Raw genomic sequence first — 20,758 nt, forward strand, 5'->3', positions numbered from 1 at the left:
TAACAATATAAAAAGGTTCTGGTTCTAACGACTGCCGTTCTCTCAGTTCCATGCAGAAGTTTATTTTGACCAGGAATTGCAGTGCTATGTGCTCGTGGACCAGGGCAGCCAGAACGGGACCGTCATCAACGGCAACCGTATTCTGCAAGTAAGAACGCCGGTTCTGAAGACCTCTTCGGGGCAGTTGACCGCGGATCCACGAACAGCAGTCTGCGTTGTGAGCGAGCGGCCAGCCTTTAACGCGTCGTCGACGTGACCTTTCTTTTCCCCTTGGGTTTTCCGTCCAGCCGAAGGCAAAGAGCGAGCCCTGCACTCTGACGCACGGCGACGAGGTTAAGATGGGCGACACGGTGCTGTCCTTCCACATCCACTCGGGCAACGACACCTGTGACGGCTGCGAACCGGGCCAGGTCATCGCCCACCTCAACCGTCACAAGAGGGACGAGCCGGGCGGTACGCGCTCCGCCAGGCCCCGGCCTGCCACGCCTTCCGTCCGCACACCAGACTTAGCGTGAACCAGATCCGATTAGTTTAATGTCCACCTCCGCGCAAATGTGTCTACAGAGGCTCAGGGCATAAAACAAGAAACATTAAGCCAGATGATATTTATGCCTACTTTTTTTCGTTAAATGTCAGTTTTAGGCAGTATGTCAAGTTTGTTATTTACGGATTTCTTTATTGTTTGAATTGAATTCGGTGTATTCTTGTCTGAATAATGGTGCTTGAGCAGAAATGGTGGTGGAATATTATCTGACACAAGAGGAACAGAAGTAACTCATAAGCACTTAGTGGTTAAGGATGATTGAGTCTCTGTGAAATTAATTTGCTAAAATATAAATGAGCCTGATGGATGTTAGTGGGTACAGTGTGGTACGTATACCGAAAAGTCCTGTGCTTGGTGTAGTCAGACCACTACCAAGGAGATGTACATTTCATGGGAATGTGATTTCAGATCTACTGAAACCAGGATAATATCCCCAGGCTTATAATTAGTCTACATCTGAAATTTGCTAGAACAACCTAAATCTAACAGAATGTTACTCAATTACACAAAACACTAACTTCTCCTGCAACGTAAGTTTGTTGTGGTAAAGTTCAAAGCTTTAGCACTTAAATATAATCGCTAACTGATTGAACAAGTACATTGAATCTCATGCAGCATAGTCTGGAGGACTGTTTGGGTTGTGTATTGTAACTATGATAATGTCTGTCACGTGCTCAGAACAAATACAAATAATATTTTTTGTAAAATACTACATACACTTGGAGAAGTAGCTCAACTGTTTTAATGATTCCTCAATAACTCCAGAGGTTTCCACAGTTCACAAATATACCAAAGGTTAGCAATCAATAATAATGCGGTCATATTGGTTTCAGTTTTGTGATGAGAAGTATTATTTTTCTTTATTCTTTGAGCTATAATAGACATGTGCTTTAAATTAGTCTCCTTATTTCCTAGGTCAAGTGATGAACAGAGAAGATAAGGAGGTTAAACGGCAGAAAGAACTGAAGCAAATGAAAGTGAAATATGGCTTGAAAGTAAGCTTCCCTTTTCAATCGGTGTTTGTATTTATTTAAAGAGCCATGTCTTTATTTGAATCAATTCGGGTTGACTGAACTGATTTTGGTATGTCCATGAAATAAAATGGAGTGCATAAAATGGTCTTGGAGCTATGGAGTACCTTTAAACCACCAGCAGACAGCAGTAGCTTTTTAGCATTGTAGCAATTCCCCTGTATTATCTGTCTGTAGCCACCACTGACTTTTTTAATATATGGCAAACATATACAGTACACACAATGGAGTCTTAAGTTTCACACTGAAAATACATTTATAGGTAGACTATAAAGAACACTCACAGAGCACTTTATTAGGTACACCAGTTACTCATGCAGTTATCTTATCAGCCAATCGTGTGGCAGCCAGGCAATGCATAAAATCATGCAGATATGTTCACGTCAACCATCAGAATGGGGAAAATGTGATCTAAGTGACTTTGGTGCCAGATGGGGTGGTTTGAGTATCTCAGAAACTGCTGATCTCCTGGGTAGTTCACATACAACAGTCTCTATATTTTACTCAGAATGGTGCAAAAAAACAAAAAATATCCAGTGAGCAGCAGTTCTGCAGGCAAAAAAGCCTGAGAGAGGTCAGAGGAGAAATGCCAGACTGGTCAAAGCTGGCAGGAAGGTGACTGTAACACAAATATCTAAGTTGACAGGCTACAGCAGTAGAATAACAGTAAGTCTAAAAAAGAAGTCTTAAGAAATACCTAATAAAGTGTTCACTATATCTTGACTGAAATGTTTTGTTGAGTAATAAAAAGCAATTGGTAGTCATGTGGGAGTTATTTTCTAAATTTAGCCTCCCCTGACTTTTCAGATTAGATGAGATCACAGTGTCCTCCATCAGTGTCATGCTAGTGGCATAGTGGCATCTGAAATTTGCAAATGGATGGTTAATGGGTCATGAATGCGTGCTTACCAGAAACATATTTTGAGCAATAGATTAAATGTGAACCAGTTCAACAGCATCTCCAAACTGTTATGATATTCTCATGATAATCGTTATAATTTAGTTAATGCTCAGTATTTAGTTCTACAGGCATCATGACCATCCTGTGTTAATTCTCAGTGTTGAGAATGTGCCTGGTCTGTTGCAGCAGTTGTTCTTACATCATAGGATGTTGGGGCCAAGCTGCCCATTAAAACTCTAGCCTGTGGTGATTTGGGATCTGAACAAGCATTCCCGTGCCTCACAGCGATTAAGCAGGTTTACTATATTGTATAATCACACAGGAACACAGATATTTTCTTTTCAAGGATTCCTCCTTGCCAAGCAGGAAAGTTTCCGGGATTGTTTCCGGGCAGACCGAGCTAATTATAAACCCATGAGAGTGTGAAATGGAGCCATCCGCCAATCAGCTCTCTTCAGTTATTCCTGCTTCTTATAAAAATCGGCCTTTGTTGTTTGCAGTTAATGCACAATTCTAAGAAAGTCTGAATACCCTGATTAAATGACTTGGCATGTCTGATCCTCAGCTGTAGTGAGATGTTCGTGTCTGTCCAGACCTTGTATGTTCATCTGTGCCAGCATGGTGTAGGGCCTATGGCCTCTTCTGTTTAGTGCATTCCATGGTTACATGGTGTTTTCGAAAGTTTTTCATCAGGATGACTTGAACTAGTTCGATTGCGGTTTGGCAAATTCAGTTCATCTCATGGCCCTCTTCTGACCACATTTCCATGCCTGCAAGCTGTCTGTTTAACTTTTCCGTTGTTCAATTCCATTCACAGAACAGTGAATATGAGGGAGCCAAGGTCATGAACAACTCCAAGTATCAGGACCGTGCGGAAAAGCGCCGACAGGTGGTGGGAAGCGAAGGGGCTTTCCACAGGGACGACGCTCCCGCTTCCGTTCACGTGTGAGTACAGCCCCGGGAATTACGGGCCACAAACGCACTTCTAGACATGCTGCAAGACGACACGTGACAAAAGCAGCTTGCTCTGTATTTGGTATTTACATTAGTCAAATTATACGCTATGCGAACTGCACTATTTACAGGCATTTGTTTTGACAGGTAAAAGCAGTTCCATTCGGTACGTAAACATTTTGGGAAAAGTTTTAATAAGGGGTGGGTCATACACACTCACTATGTGGACTCTGGCATCAGAAAGTTTAGGAACTCCAGCTTTAGAGACATAATTATTCTTTGGCCGATCTAAACCTTTCAGTCCGTAGGAGACTGGTGTGACCTGCCATGCCTTGTGGTATGTGTCAATAATGGACATACTTCAAAGGATTTGCATGTAATCTCTGCAGGAGTTAAGCTTTATTGCCCAGTTGAGGGCATCTAAAGCTCACAAAAGTTGGCACATACATAATAACATTTGATATATTTTGGGTCACTTGTTCTCAGTTTTTCTGGCTCTGTTCTATTTCATTAAAGGAGAATTTCACCAAATACTTTTTTATTACTGTTTGCGTATAAAGCGGTCCGTTTATGCTTATGTTGGGATTATGAACATGCAGACCGCTGCAAGAGATTGTGTGCCTGTTTAAACTTCATTACATTATTGATATTATTGTCGCAATATACAGTGAGCACCATAATTAATTGGACAGTGACACATTTTTGGCTTTTTGGTTCTGTATTCTACTCCTTTGAGTTTAAAAGCATACAATTAAAATGAGGTTGAAGTGCAGACTGTCAGCTTTAATTTGAGGGTATTTTCATCCTATGAGATGAACTGTTTGTACATAGTACCCATTTGTACATAGTTTGGCATAATGTATAATATATAATAATTTATAATATTTGGTCATATATCTTTTTCATGCAATGCCTGCTTGGTGTCTGCAATGCATAGACATCTCCAGACACTGGGCATCTTCTTCACTGGTGATGCTCTGCCAGGCCTGTACTGCTGCCATCTTCAGTTCCTGCTTGTTTCAGGGATATTTTGCCTTCAGTCTCCTCTTCAGTGTGTAAAATGCATGTTCAATTAGATTCAGATCCGGTGATTGTCTCGACCAGTCAACGATTTTTCACTTTTTGGCAAAAACCCCTCAGTTGCTCTAGCAGTATGTTTCAGGTCATTGACTTGTTGCACGATCAAGTGCCATCCAATAAGTTTGTTGGAATTTGGTTTTATCTGAACGGATAAAATATTTCTGTACACTTCAGAATTCATTGTTCCACTTCTGTCTGCAGAAAGGAGAGCCCTTCCCACGACAGCCCTTCCCACAGGCATTTCCTCTTTTTTTTCTCCATTTCTTTCCTCTTTTCATCACTCTGGTACATGTTATGTCTCATCTGACTTGGGGCTCTTTTAGGTGCTTTTTAGCAAACCGTAATCTTGCCTTTCTGTTCTTCAGACTCATCAGTGGTTTGCATCTTGTAGTGTGTCCTCTGTTGTAGACCTGCTGATATAGTCTTCTAAGTATGGTAGACATGGCACATCTACACCTGCATCCAGGAGAGTGTTTTTGATCTGTTTTTTCACCATAGACAGTATTATCCAGTCATCCACTACAGTGGTCTACTGGATCTATTGACATAATTCTGTTGACTTGGGCATGCCCAGGGTTTTTGCAATGTTCCTGATTGATTGATTTTGTATCGACACTGCTGTCTTCCTTATGTTGTCACACACCATCAACAACCTCCAAAGGCAATTGCAAAGTCTAGAATCAAGACTAGTCATCAACGGCTCTCTTCAGCATTCTCAAATGACACAAAGGAATACACCTGCCTATTGTCACTGTCCAATGAATTATGGTGCTCATTGTATATGCATTAAAAATCTCATCATTCATTTTCATGCAACACATCTCAGGCGAGAGCTAACGATATCAGGAGGAAAAAAAAGCCATTATTATGAAACAATATTTGAAATGATGTTGCTTCTCAGAGAATATGTCAAATGTTAGCCAGCTGTATGATTTCTGTAAAATCATTTGCACTGAATATGGATGTTCCGCAATACAAGCTAGGTCAAGTTTGGAACTAAGCTATTTCTTGGAGGTGACATGGCTTCCAAAGTAATTTTCAGGTACATGACTTGGTTTCACTGGATGAAAGGAGCCATTTTTTCCTCAACATAGAAAATTGTATTTTGAATGCGCTTGAAAGTGCACAGTAAGTCCTCACAAAAACAAGTTTTATGATTATGTGACTACATTTAGCAGACTTCACTTGTTAAATGAAGCTGACATCTGGATTAGGATTTTCTGGGAGTAATGTATTTTACAAGTTGTCCCTTCAATAAAGGTTCTTGTGAACAGTATGTAGAACATTTGATAATTGCACATGGTATTATAAGGCAATATGTGTCTTTCCTTTTCTTTTCATGTGTATTAATATCCCTCCTTTTCCAAATGCAGAGAAATTAGTGATGGAAACAAAGGAAGGAAGATGCTGGAAAAGATGGGTTGGAAGAAAGGGGAAGGATTGGGCAAAGATGGAGCAGGAAGGAAGGATCCGGTAATTATTGGGATTTCCTCTGATGTAATGTCAATTTAAACTGTCCAAATAGGTTTAAATCCTAACTGTTTATAGGGTTAATGATTAAAATGCATTTTCCCTGTTTTAAGATTTTCTGTGACAAGTTCGGAAAGACAACCAGTCCTCATCAGGAATCGTCCCTTTAGCATAAAGCTTAATGTTTTTGACAGACTGCATTTATTTGGTTGGGATGTGATCATTGGGAATATATTTGATAATATTTGACATGATACATTCAGAGGGCTTTATGAAAGAACATGCGCTCTGTAAAGTTTGATCTTTCCTGCTCACTCACATTGACCAACAGATTCAGCTGAAGATCCGCAAGTCTCACGCGGGCCTAGGAACCGCCGCTGCAGTGTCTGTGGACCATGCTGTCCTGAACAGGAGCAAGAATCAGGAGAACTGGGAGAAAGCACGGGAGAGGTTTGCCGATACCTGCCAAACCTCTAATCCTTCCAGTAAGAAAGAGACCCAGGTGCTCACGCCATGGGTCAAGAGCAAAGTGGATGAGTGACCCAAACTGTGAAATGGAGAAATAGATTTGTGTAATGTGTGTGTGTGTGTGTGTCACCATTTCTGACGTGTGGACCTGTATGGTTGAAAAGGGCATCACTGACATATTTTTGTATTACTGTAAGGCTTGTTTTTCCTCATATAATCCTGCAGATCAGGCATGTGTGTAATAAAGATGTGTTTCATATTTTCATTATAAGACCAACATTTTTTAGTTATGATGCCTTCGCAGCTGGACTGAACCTTGGAAAGACCAACCTCTTCATTTGTAGGTAAAATGAGTGAGTCTGAGGTTATATCACTGCCATTTGTTTCAAATAAACTGGAAATCGAAAGGCTCAGCCTGATTGGTTTATTATTGCTATTGTACGAAAGTTAGCAGGTAAGTGTGTCTAATGACTAAGACACAGTCATTACACACAAATTTCCCTGAACAACCCTGCTATATAGGATTTTCTGCTACTTGAAATGCCAATTGGCTGAGTATTGACTGGTTGGCATGACATTTGCTATGGTGCATCTGTGGACCTATCTGTGTACATGTATTTTGTGGTTTTGTCAGAGTAGTTGACTGACAACCCAATGAACTTTCAGTGGATGTGGCTTATCACAAAAACGTGGCTTATGCTTGAAAACAGATGGTGTTATAAATCACTTGTCCTTTCAAGATTTCAAACCTTCTACTGATCATTTTGTCACATACCATTTTGAAATAATAATGATTAGACATTTTCTTCTGTTTTGGCCAAACAAGGTAGTTGATTCTTTTGAAACTGGTTGAGGTTTTGTCCAAATGGTTGCTCATTGTTTAGTTTTTTTTTATTAGCCACTTGGTGGCGCTATGACTTTCTCTTGAATTTTCTCAATTTAAACCATCGTAAGTTAGCCCCTGGCCTGTTTGACCTAGACTTCAAAACCAACTCAAAATATCCCACCCCCCTTCATTCAGTAACTTCTGCTGTCCACCATATTGAATTTTCAGTATTTAAGTGCTTAAATGCTTCTTCCCCAAAAACAAAGATTACCAATTTGCACAAATTCTGTGGTATATCCATAGATTTACTTTTGCACTTTTATGCTTACTTTTCTTGTAGTTTTGTCAAAGGATTGCCATATGATGACCCAATGAACTTTCACAAGAATGATTACAAATCCAAAATCATGCTACCTTCAGAATATTCCTGAAGAACAGGTCCATTCATATGGTAGCACCTATACAGAGCTCTATATTAAAATCAATGTCTATATACAAATAAATCTACTTACAATAGCTACAGTAATATGCACCTTTACTTTTTTCATTTACGTACATTATTCTGCACTGTGCTCTATCGCACAAAAGAACAATTCATCCTGTTCCTATGCACATGCCGCTAATGTAAATGTTGAAGTAAAAGTAAAAGTCATGTTATAGGCGTGAGCTGTTATACATTTGCACATTTAATTGACACACGTTCAAAAGCCAGTTATACTGAATGATATCTTTTGTGGTTATATATAGTGACGAATCTTGTGGTGGATTATCTCCAGTTTAAACCAGGGCACTATTCTCAGTGTAATGAATAGAACATATTTTGAAATGTATCCAAGGTCAATATTAGCTGCAATGCCGAAATGATGGTGTTGACTACCATGATTCTCCATACCTAGTGAAATGGTGCTGCCACCTCTGTGGTAGGTTAATGTTTAGTGAAAAATGAAAGGGAAGGAATATTAAATGAAATGCACTTCACTGCACCCTGAGGAAATATTCTACATCTGAAATTAGAATGAACAATTTGTATTTAAGAAATATTGATTATAATGATTTAGGTGGGAGACCTTGGTCTGGGGTCATGGACTGCTGAGCTAATGTGCTGTATTAAAAATAGAACAACCGTGTTGAGAGACTATGCGTGTAAATTACGTTCATATATGTAATTATTATTTTCAAATAAAATTGCATTGAAAGATTGGTGTGGCTAAAAAACTAAAAAACAGACCTGAGACCAACGTGAAATATGGTCTGCCAGATCATGACGTGTAAATTGATGTGGGTAAAGAAACATGTAAATAGAAAAAGCATATGGCAAAGGTGGGGGGTAAAGCAGTGTCATTTCAGCATAACGTAGAACGCAGTGACGAGTGAAAGCACATTAGAGCACTCCGACCTTGAGCTGCAGTTGTATACAGTTATGCGATTCCCGTTTTGAAAAGTTTAGTCTCCTCAAAATCGTAATGGACCTAGTTTTTTTTTTCAAGTTTTTAAACAAATTCCAGACATAATAAGAGTTCTACCTTGGCCAGACGGATCGGACCCTATGTATAAGCCACTAGGGAATATAAATTAAAAAAATTAAAAAAAATTAAACATGACTAATGCTTTTCCACTGTGAACTATATCGTGCGATAGATAACTGATGAAAATACATCGATTGAATGTAATGGTGAGTTGAAATTTAAGTGGTTCTTAAATCGCAATTATTGTGAGTAGGTCTAAATATCAAATCGCCTAAAAGTACTGAAATCTGGAAGTTACATGAGTACCTTTCTTTACTGCAAGCTGGAAGATACTGATATGTTGAATGACGGGAGTATCTCGTGTCCAACGCATGCATATAACGTGAGAGGGCACTAGGACCGCACGAAAATTGTGGCGTTGTTGAGGAAAAGTTATGAGCCCGCACCGACCTTAAAGTCTGAAAGTTTTAGATTGGTTGTCGCTCAACACAAGAATGTGAATGACATTTTTCCTCCACCGGAATTATTGGAACGTTAAGGCCTACCTCTAAGCACCGTACAGCGACTTCTAATGACGAAATGAATCAAAGAAAGAAGAGAGAAAAAGAATTGACCAATGGTCCTCGGAAAGAGGTAAGTGTGGATTTACTGTGTGATTGAAGGGATGCCTATAGAGCTCTCATTACTGCTCATGTCCGCATGAGCAAGAAAATATATATGGGTGACTAAATAATCAATTGCTGAGTAGCCCGTAGCATGCTGTTCATCTGGATTATGCGTGTGTAGTCTAATAAATAATGGAATTACGGTAAATTATCAGAGAAACTGCAGTGCGAGACGGGTAGAGTACCGCGTTAAAACACTTATTTCATTCGTTTTTAAATATTAGGGATTACATGATTTAATTCCTAAGAAACGGATCTTAACACAGTAACACATTTAACTTTTTATTTGCCAAAATGTAGTTAGGTGCAGGACACGTGATAAATAAAAACAAAATAATCGATATGTGCGCCGTGTAGACAGGATGCATGCGATGGTTAAAATATCGTTTTGGTATTGAAGTTACGTGTTTTACATTTGATAATCAAAGTAAACCTACTGCAGTTTATATTGGCTCGTAACTGTAACCTGGAATACAATGTGATCGTTTTAATCAATGTGATCATTTAAAATGTATTGCACTAGAGTTATGTGTAAGAAAAAAAGTTTATAGATCTAATGACGACGCTAATTGAACAATTATCGGGATCTTATGAAACTTCACAGCTGGAAAACTCGAAATATGGCTTCACCCAATCGCCCTGCTACATGAAGCCCTTTGGCACGAGGGGGCGCTTGTGGGAAAATTTGAAAGTTCGGAGCATTGTTTGTATTGAGACCCAAATAATAAACATGTTTTCTCAAAGGCGCAAAAACTTTAGCATGCAACATGCTTCGTTTTAAATGCAAATATTTTAACTGTACAGAATGTTGATGTGTTTTCTTCACTGCGCAAGAATACTTTCAAATATATTCCTAATTACCTCAGGATATGTAGTCTAGCAGTAGCATTTTATAAGCTTAAAAGTAGAACAAAACTCTTAACCCACTTTTTCTTTCTTTCTTTTTTCTTAGTATAAATTTGATCAAGCCACCAACTCACAAGAATCACATGTATGGCAAATACAAGCTAAGCATTCATAATTTGATCTGCGCACTTGACCCTTTTTATTCTGTGTTAACCATTTACCCAACAGTAAATTAGCTGATTTCTGTTGATCGTTTTGTTCTTTCATCCTAATCTTCCTTTTAAGAATCTGATTCCGATAGATAGGCCTACTGACTAAATGTAAGCTTCCTGGCATGAACTTGTCAGTTGTAAATATGAGATCGCAAAATTAATGCAATGTAATGTAAACACATGGAAAGCTGACAAATTGATGCATATGAACTTTATCAGCTTGTATTTTGGGGTATCACTTTTTAAATCTAAGAGACTGTGTACTGAATTCAAACAATGCAGAAATCCTACCTGTACTAAGGTCTTATGATGTAGGTATGAATTCAGCAGGTTCAAATGTGAGCACCGTGGAGGCCTCTCAGCCCTGCATGCATTACTTATTATATTCATTCCAATATGCGCTCACTGTTACCCAGATTAATGGTTAAGACTGTTTTGTTCCTGGGATAGCACCAGAGTTCCTTCTCACTGAAAAAGGCATCAGTGACTGACTGAGTTCTGAAAAATACTTTATATTCAGGCTGGAATGAATCCACAAAGAATTAGCAAGGCCAAAGTGGTATGATTACGCTGGTATGAGTGGTATGAGTCACACATGCTTGTTTGATGTTGGAAGATGTCTTTGCATTTATATCCGGTCTGATGCGTGGTTTCCTTCAGCATTTCACTATTTAGAAGAAACACATCCTGGGAAAATGTCATTGCTTTTATATACAATGCAGTCTGTAAATATTTGGACAGTGATTTAATGTAGTAGTTTATTTTTGGCTCTGCTCCAGATCATTGGATTTGAAATGTAACAATGAGTGTCTAGGTTAATTAAAGTGCAGGCCGTTAGCTTTAATTTGGTGGTATTCACATCTATATCAAGTAATTTGTATGCATAGTTCCCCCTCCCCAATTTAGGGGACCAATAGTTATTGAACAAATGAACATAATCTGAAATTAATTCTTCATATTGAGTACTTGGTTGCAAATCCTTTACATTTCATGATAGCCTGAAGTCTGCAACCCATAAATATCACCAGGCCTGTACTGCAACCATCTTCAGTTCCTTCTTGTTTTGGGGCTGTCTAGCTTATGTCATGTTGGTTCAAGTCAGGTGATTGACTTCACCAGCCAAGAATATTCCACTTTTAGGCCCTGAAAAACTCCTTGTTTAACAGTATGTTTGGCGTCATTGGTCTGCTGGAAGGTAAAGTGCCATCCAGTAAGTCTTTGGTTTTATTTGATCAGATAAGATGATTTTGTACACTTCAGAATTCATCCTGCAGCCACCAGCAGTCACGTTATTAATGAACTGACATCAATGACAAGTAAGCCAGTTTCAGTGGCTGCCAAACATGCACAAGCCGTAACATTACCATGTTTTGCAGATGAGGTGGTGTGCTTTCGATCGTTAGCAGATTCTTTCTTTCCCCACAGCTCTCTCTGTCCAGCACTTTGGTACAGGGATCGTGAGGCGAATGCTCCCCTCAGCTGAGTTTGTTCAAGAACTCTTAACTGTTCTCGAGGCTTACTAGTGTTTTGGGTCTTGCGGTGAACCCTCTGAAGTTATGCTGGTGTAGTCGCTTTATGGTAGTCTTTGTAACATCCATGCTTACACCCTGAAAAGAGTGATTGATCTGTTTGATGGTTCAAAATTGATTCCTCTTTGCAACTGCCAGTATTTGTCAGTCATCCATTATAGGGGTGTTATGTGGGCTACCAGCTCATTTGCAATTGTTGAGTTCAACAGTGCATTCTTACTTCTTTGATTTCGACACTTTTGGCTCTGTCTCTGATCAATTTAACTGATTTTCAGTCTCATAATGGCCTGCTTTATAGGCGTTGACAATTCTGTCTCAAATGTTGAGCGACAATATCAACAGATTCCAAATGCAAATGAAAAACTCTAGACATTTTTGTGCATGAACCAATGATGTAATTACACACAGCTGGCCAAGAAACAGCTGAGCAGCCAATTTCACAATTACTTTTGGTCCCTGAAAATGTGGGAAGTATGTGACTATGGATGTAAAGTTGACACTCTCCACTTTAGCCACCTCTTCACTGTGTCATTTCAAATCCAATGTGCTGGAGTTTTACTGTCCAAATACTTATGAACTGTATTTTGTAGGGCTGGCGAAGATTGAAACACATTGCAGAAATGTAACCCTATGGCAAACATTTAACCAAAGACGCTATGTTATTGGGGGCTTAGGGCCAATATTTTTAATTATCTTCTTCTGTGTTACTCTGTAAAGCGTCGTTGTGACAGTCTTCTGTGAAAAGCACTATAAAAAATGGAATTGAATTGATTATGTTCAGTGCTCTGAAAAAGAATTTGGCCCCTTCCATATTTCCTTCCTATTATTGTATATGTGTTACACTGAATGGTTTCAGGTTAATAGACAAAATTGGAGATTAGAACCTGAGTAGACACAAAACATATTTTGTAATGATTATTTCATTTACTTAATGAAAATTTAAATTAAACACCGATATCACCCTTATGAAAAAGTGATTTCCCCTTTAAACTTCATAACCGGTTGATGCGTTGTGTGTTCAGAGATGCTCTTCTGCATACCACTGTTGTAATGTGTGGTTCTTTGTTACTGTCACCTTCCTGTCAGCTTTGACTAGTCTGGACTCTCTCATTAACAAGGAATTTCTGCCCACAGAACTGCTGCTCACTGGATGTTTTTTTTTTTTCTTCACACCTTCCTCTGCAAACTCTAGAGACTGTTGTGTGAGATAGTCAAACCTACCTGTCTGGCACCAACAATCATTCCATGGCCAAAGTCACTTAGATCACATTTTCCCCCCATTCTCATAGATGATGTGAACATTAACTGAAGCTCCTGACCCATATCTGCATGATTTTATGCACTGCACTGCTGATTAGATAATCACATGAATAAGTAGGTGTACATGTGTTCCTAATGAAGTGCTCAGTGAGTGCATATGCAGTGCCCTCTATAATGCTTGGGACAAATATCTGACAATGTGCACTTTAACCAAATTGTTTTTATCATTATTACAAATCTCAAATTAAAATTAAATTGTCCCATGCACACACAGTGGGCTCCAGAGTTATTGGCACCCTTGATAAATATGTACAAAACTGTAAACTAGTAAATAATACTGTTATTGATACAAGATTTATTTTTTGATTTCCAATTATATATATATATATATATATATATATATATATATATATATATATATATATATATATATATATAATTATCTGTGATTATTAATGACTGTACCCTACACGTTACAATATCCATCATAAAACGGATCCTTCAGAATGTAATGACTTGACACACACACACACGCACACGCATACATACTCAACGGTATGAATAGGAGGGCACGAGGTCGGTCCAATGATTCAAATGCATACTGTTGGCTTCTATGCCCACGGCCATAGCATGCGTTTTAGGATCAGCATTCATGATGCACCCGTAGGGCGAGTAGAAGTGTTCAAACGGTGAACATCGAATGCACTAGCTCAATGTTAGTTAGCAGTCTGTGGAACACACGTGAATTACTGACAATATGATGCTGTGATCTGTAAGAAGTCCGTGAGTTTTAATTGACTTATTCATATTAGCGCTTCGCCCGGGCGTGAGCTCATTCCTCTGGAGACGAAGCACGATGACAGTCGGGAGGATGTGGAGATGAATGCCAGCAATTGTACAGATGTAACGCGGAATTAGCCTAACTATAATGAAACGGTTTTATTCGTTATTGGCAGCAATTACGGTATCTGATGTATAGTGTAGCCTACACTATTAGCCTACCAAATATGCTTTTCAACTGGCAGCAAGAATGCTACAGTAGCTGTCGTGCAAGCAGCGCTTGAGGAAAAGCAGTAGATGACGGTGCGCTGGAATAAGCGGGATAGCTTGAAGGTGAAAAGGAGGAAACATTAAAACGTTTTTCTTGATGTCTTCAAATGGGCAGAAGAGGAGCGGTGGGGGAGCTGCGATAGTGAGTAACAGCCGATATACTGAGCGGAAGGCAAGGAGAACTCTGGCAGCCAAGAAATAGGAAAACACACCAGACATAGGAGCAACTGGATTTATCATCTGAGATCTGGGTTTGCGCAGCGAGCGTTTTCTGAGGCATGGGCTGCGCTCCCAGTATTCACGTCTCTCAGAGCGGGGTGATCTATTGCAGGGACTCGGACGAGTCCAACTCCCCTCACCAGACAACGACCATCTCCCAGGGTACTGCTGCCACCCTCCACGGCCTCTTTATCAAGACCGACGCGGCAGACACCATACCGTCAGTTATCGCTTACCAGAGCAGGCACACACGCACCAATTCGCATCGGGACCGCAGAGAAAACAGCGGAGGACACATCTGCATTGAGGCCGAGACGCAGACGAGCCACACCAGCGTTAAGGTATAGAGCGAGTTGTGCTGATTCATAAAACAACACAGAACCTGTCTTTGACATACCAGCAGCATTGTGTGCAGGGATAGGCCTACAATGATGTAGACAGATTCTTACAGTTGTACAGCTCTCGTAATTCCCTATATGAGCGGTTTTTTACGTATACGGGTGCGTTTGTTTTATTCTGCTAAGCGGCTATTCACGATCTGCCAGTTTACACACCTGTCCCAAAAGTGAAATGATATTAAAGGAAGGGAATAACAAATGTGAGTAGCCTAATAATATGTTTAGAATCTCAAAGCTGTCAATTCTTTCCGGCGACATGATAATGCTATAGAAGCTCATTTAAGGAGGGATGCTTTTATAAGTCTCAAGTGCCATAGGTACCTAACTTCATAACAAACCAGAGAGCATGATTTTCTCGTCATTAAGTGAATCAAGCACAGTATTTGTTCTTTTGAAATAATGTCTTCATGTCTGTCAGCTTGTTGGCTGTGATGATGTTGGTGTTCATGGGTATGCTGTTCCAATGCAATGAAGCATGGTTTACTTAGTGCATTTCCCTGCATATTAGACAGTAGATGCCTTATTTGTACTATAGTTGCATGAATCACAAAGCAAGCTTCTGTCTCACAGATTGTGCTTGGTGTTTCCAACGTGCTATTTAAATTTTTCCGGAAAGCAGATGTGTTAGATGGCTTGACCCACATATATTTGAGCTAGACCTATAGTACTGCTAGAACTGCTAATCGCTGAAGTCTAATAATACCTAAGAAGTGAAAGGCCAATGTGAATCTATAGCAATAATGGCTTATGCTATCTTTTGGAGAACAAGTGTTACCTTTATGACCATCAGTAACATCTAGAAGGTCCTTAATGTTGAATCCCATATATTAACTGAGTTGTCATTTTTAGACAAGCTATATGGGGGATCTTTGTAGTTGTAGTTCATAATAAAATGTAATGAAACCAGTCCTTATCATAAGGCTGATGCTTGACACAATAGTTGGAAGGTCTTGTAGTTTGTCATGTCATTGAAATAGGACAGTGTTTTGTGAGATCAGCTTTGGAAATGTATGAATAAAGGCATTTAGTGCTACATCACACTTTCTGCAGCATCACAGTGAAGGGGTTGCTGACACTGGGCTGCCTCTGCTATCCCTCCAGGCTAGCTGGGCCGCAGTGTAAATCACATGTGAGCAGGTGACTGTCTTCAGATACGCGTATACACAGCTTCATGTTCTTTTTTATGAGAATATGCATATTCCTAAAGAAGTATTAGATTATGACCTTTCTGTATATTACTGTAGATGATATATTATTGGAATATTGGAATGTAAAGTGAAAAAAATGGTTAGCGATTATATAGTGCCTTTATCCAAAGCGCTGTACAATTGATACTTCTCATTCACCCATTCATACACTCTCACACCAATGGCGATTGGCTGCCATGCAAGGCTCCAACCAGCTCGCCAGGAGCAATTGGGGGTTAGGTGTCTTGCTCAAGGACACTTTGACACACCCAGGGTAACCGGCAACCGACTGCCAGACGACTGCTCTTATCCCCTCAGCCAATGTCAGTGAAGATAATATTCTTCCAGTAAGCAGACTGTATAATCGCCAATGTGTACACTTACACTTTCAGCAGTGTTCATCTACATTCCCCTCCAAAGTTATTCAGACCCTTCATGAAGCTATTCATAAAAGGTGCTGCACAGGTAGCAAGCAGTGGCGGGTGGTGAGCTAAAAAACCTTCTGTTAATTACTTTTCCTTGATTAACAAGCATGCCAGCGGTCAGACTAATCAATTAGCAAGTAACACATAGCTTCCAGCTGTTGACACAACCTTAGTTTCTATGCCAGTATGTCCCGATCATAGTGTGGTGTATGTGCGTGTGCTCAACACTTCTCTTCATCTATACCTTGCTGTAAAATCCAGCTTGAAAATTCACCTGGTCAAACTGGGTATGAGCTGGTCAACCAGCATGGCTAAGTTGGTCATAAAGCTGGTCTAGCTGGGTATGAGCTGGTCAACCAGCTAGTACTGGTAGCTTGTCTGGTTCAAAACAGCTTGAGCTGTTCAAACCATGAAAAACTCTCAGCTGGTATGAACAGATCAACCAGCTACCAGCTGCAAAACCTAGCTTAAGTTTTTTTTTCAGATGGCTAGGCTACTTCACCTATAGACCATGGAGGATTATAGCTGCAGTTCCTACAATCTAATGACGAAATGCATATCTGCTGATAGTATCTAGGTATTCATTTTTTTGGGTGTAAGTATGTAGTTGTACCTGTTGATTCTACCTTCGTTATCACATCAGGAGTGTGCAGACAAGTACATATGATGTCACGCTGCTGCTTCTTTTCCCACAGACAACAAGCTGAGCCAGCACTGGTAATGCAGAGAGCACTCTGGAAACACACAATGTTTGATGAAAAATCATATGTGCAGTATGTGGCCTGAGTCAGTATTAATTCAGTGGCAATCAAAATGAGTGACACGCACACACTGATGACACTTTGTCCCGCCAGCATAGTTGTCATTCACTGCATCTCACCGTTTGTCTCAGCTGAGTGGTTGTGTCATGCACTGACTCACACCCTCTCAGTCTTACCATACAGATCAGGCAATAATTCACAAACATGGAGAATTCTGTCATTGATTTTTCCTAGACATCATGATTGTTCTTTGTCATCATGCCTCGTTGAGAACTGAATCATCTCGGGGTGAGTGTGTTTTCCCATACACCTTTTGCTACGTTGGAACCAAGGTTTTTTGTTAGCTCTGGATGAGTGTTTTTTACATGACTGACTGTTTCTAAAGCCTGGTTTATAGTTACGTGATGTATGATCAGCTGGTGGATATCGCTCCATTGTTGCTGGACTTTGATATTGAATGCTGTCGCTCATAAAAAGTATAAACACATAAACCAAAAGAATGCATCACTGAATCATTGGTGAGCTCAAGACATGGAAGCTAGTTGATGACACTTCGCTACAGATAATTACGGATGTGTGCATTCTATAATGAGGTTGCCATGGCAACTAAGCCAGCCAAGGGGTTAAAGTTCAATACAAGTTAAGTCTTAATGATGGGTACAATGATAGTGATAAAATTTAAAAAGTGCTGCTCTAGTATAAACTGAAAGTCATTGTGACCGATCATCGAGTGTGATAATCGCCAATGGCAACGATTATCCATCACCTGACCATAACCTGGCCTTAAGAGAATGTTTAAATAAACGGGAACTTGACATAACTTTGTTTACCTCATTCATTGAATCATCATATCAAACAAAGCCTCAGACTTTGTTTGTGAACGTGTCTTTGAGATGAATTTTTCTTGTAGTGTCAAATATTAATTGTTTTTGCATCAGGTCTGCATCTGCCTGGTATGATAACGAGGAATCAAGAGGCCACGCTAATGCAGGGCTTATCCGTGAGAGAGAGAGAGAGAGAGCTTACAACAGATGAAAAGCAAATTTACATCTAGCAAAGGACTGAATAGGATCTAAAGGGCCATCAATACTGATTTGATAGCATGTAGTCACTCTACCATGAGATGTATTCTGATGGAGCAGCAGCTACTGTAGGCTGGGGGCAGGGGCTCTGCCTCTCAGAGCCTTTCAGTGTTGATGGCCTTGGTGACAACTTGAAAGCATGAGTGTGGGTAAGAAGTGATTTCATGCTTCATTTGCATGTATTTCTAATTATGGTAAATGTGCCTTTTCAACAAGTCCTCAAGTGATTTTCTGTGCTGAAACATCAAACATGGGGCGAAATTATCCAGTCCATGATTCCAACTTTCTCAAGTTCAGCATACAAGCCTTTTCTGATTTATGTTTTTAAATACCACCAGAGTCATACAACATCTGTTATTCTACAATACAATATTATGTGGTATTTATTCACTTAAAGGTGGAAAAATTAAAGGTGGAAAACCTCATCAGCATTTTAACATTCAGCATTTAATTGAAAACTGCACCTTGGCTGAAATATTGGTGCCATTCTCTAGTCAGGGCTTCCCAAATGTGTTTCTGTTTCAAAGTCCTTTAAAATCGTCATGCCTGATTATATTAATGCAATTATTAGTATTTAACACCTTTATCTAACACCCACTGTAAGCAGCAATGCAGTGTATACTTAACATATTTCTACATATAGTCATTTCTGAAAAGGGATGCCATATCTTGGATCTATGACAGGCATGTATTTAATACAAAATGAATATTAAATACATTGCCGTGATAATATTATTGTCATCTGTTTTACAACCTCTGCTGTACTGTGTTTAAATTTGTGCATGTTTGCTGCGTGCATAACAATCTTTGATTGACTTCTGGTTTGCCCCAGATTGGTCACTTCCATCTCCGGTTCCTCTGTTTGAAAAGGCTGTTTGACTAGTGATTGCATTGACTAGTGGAGGCAATAGACTGTAGAAAAAATATGGACCAAGTGCTTGTTACGTCACACACTCACTATCAGTGGGCTCTGGAAAAGTGCATGAGCATGGAGCTCATGTTTACCGGTGCCGCCATGTTCAATTCTGAGCTAAAGTCTGGCGAATAGGGAAGCTGATCCGGATCCTCCCCTCAGCACATAGAGTAACGTAATCTTTCTCTGATTTGTGCGCAAAGTATCGCTGTATTGTCCTAGATTGTGACTAAAGTTTCTTGTAGGAAAAAAGTATTGACTTGGTATTTTGACTGCAATTGTACCATTGACTTTTCATTGAAAAGGGCTCTAAATGGCCTATACTGGAGCCACCTGCAGTGGCGCTAGTGAGCACTGTATCACTAGAACATTTTTTGGTCTTCAAAATGCAGGGCATTTATTTAAATTTTTTGGTGGAGACTTGGCTCTTCGAACCTTTGCTTGTTGATTGTGGATTTGTAATTGCTCTGTTGACCGTATTTTTTTACTTTCGATTCTCGCCTAGCCTCTTTTCATTGGTTTGCGGATTGGATTCTGGGTATGACCATTGCTTCGTCCTATTCGACTGTGATGCCTTTGGTTTGTTTGCCCCAGTGTATTTCTTGTGCGTGACTCTGCTCGCTCAACCCAACTTCACTTTTTCCCCCCTCTGCTCTTCGTATAGTGACTTTCCAGCCATTCCGCACTCCATTTCCCTATCCTTTATCCTGTCACAGTCTGACCCTAGACCAGATCGTAACACATGTAAAGCAATGTTTGTGACTTTTTGTAAGGTTTTGTTTATTTTTGTGTAAAATACTTTAAAAAAATATATATATATAGAAAGACATTTTTTAAACACATTTGCTTAAATGCTAACAGAAATATTTCTTACATTATGCTGAGCAGGTCAGTTTGAGAGCCCTTGCTGTAGTATACTGGAGTGGAAGTGGCATGGCATAGGCTTTAGTCAGCCATGCACCTGTGCACTGTAGCTGGGCTCCTTTGGGCTCTGCTTAAGCCAGTATTCCATAAGAAGTGAAATGGAGTGAATGACTAATGTTCTTGATTTGTGTTTGGTTAACAGGACCTGTATGCATGGGGTTTTTTTTATATCTCACTCACCGCCATCATCTCAATCTTATTTTAATATAAAAAAAGAAAACATTTTATTCATTTTTAAACACCTTTTGTGCAGTCAGAGGAGGATAGCATTTGTTAAAAGGCATGACAAATCAGAGATGTCATCCACAAACGTCTGCTACAGCAACATCTACGGAACTATGGAGAGCTTTAAAGATGAAAGGCTGACATCTGGGTCCGCTCCAGCCGTTGCCAGGTAACGGAATGTAAACCAGCAGTAGGAGAGGTCTTTTGATGCCAGCTTTGGATGGTGCTTTCTCTGTTCCCCCTGAAATACCCCAGGAACATGCAGAAAGGTTGATTGCTTTCATTGTAAAATAAAAAGTGATACCTGATTGTCTATTATTCA

At 39.7% G+C, this 20,758-nt stretch overlaps 2 protein-coding genes across 4 annotated transcripts in view; both read left to right on the top strand.

The window, feature by feature from the left end:
* The window catches only part of aggf1 (angiogenic factor with G patch and FHA domains 1), a 13,553-nt gene extending 6,698 nt beyond the window's left edge, over positions 1–6,855 (top strand). For all 3 annotated transcript variants that reach the window (XM_061262610.1, XM_061262611.1, XM_061262609.1), the window contains exons 11-16: positions 47–148; positions 288–453; positions 1,460–1,539; positions 3,294–3,421; positions 5,884–5,983; positions 6,312–6,855. In XM_061262610.1, the coding sequence (XP_061118594.1) occupies positions 47–148; positions 288–453; positions 1,460–1,539; positions 3,294–3,421; positions 5,884–5,983; positions 6,312–6,521 (786 nt within the window). In that variant the 3' untranslated portion in view covers positions 6,522–6,855. The remainder of the gene's footprint in view (positions 1–46; positions 149–287; positions 454–1,459; positions 1,540–3,293; positions 3,422–5,883; positions 5,984–6,311) is intronic.
* A 2,409-nt stretch (positions 6,856–9,264) lies between these two features.
* Positions 9,265–20,758, top strand: part of pde8b (phosphodiesterase 8B) — a 52,755-nt gene continuing 41,261 nt past the window's right edge. The window contains exon 1 of the mRNA XM_061262648.1: positions 9,265–9,373. Within this exon, the coding sequence (XP_061118632.1) occupies positions 9,320–9,373 (54 nt within the window). The 5' untranslated portion in view covers positions 9,265–9,319. The remainder of the gene's footprint in view (positions 9,374–20,758) is intronic.

The sequence above is a fragment of the Conger conger genome, chromosome 12 (assembly GCF_963514075.1).
Source record: "Conger conger chromosome 12, fConCon1.1, whole genome shotgun sequence".
Taxonomy (NCBI): Eukaryota; Metazoa; Chordata; class Actinopteri; order Anguilliformes; family Congridae; genus Conger; species Conger conger.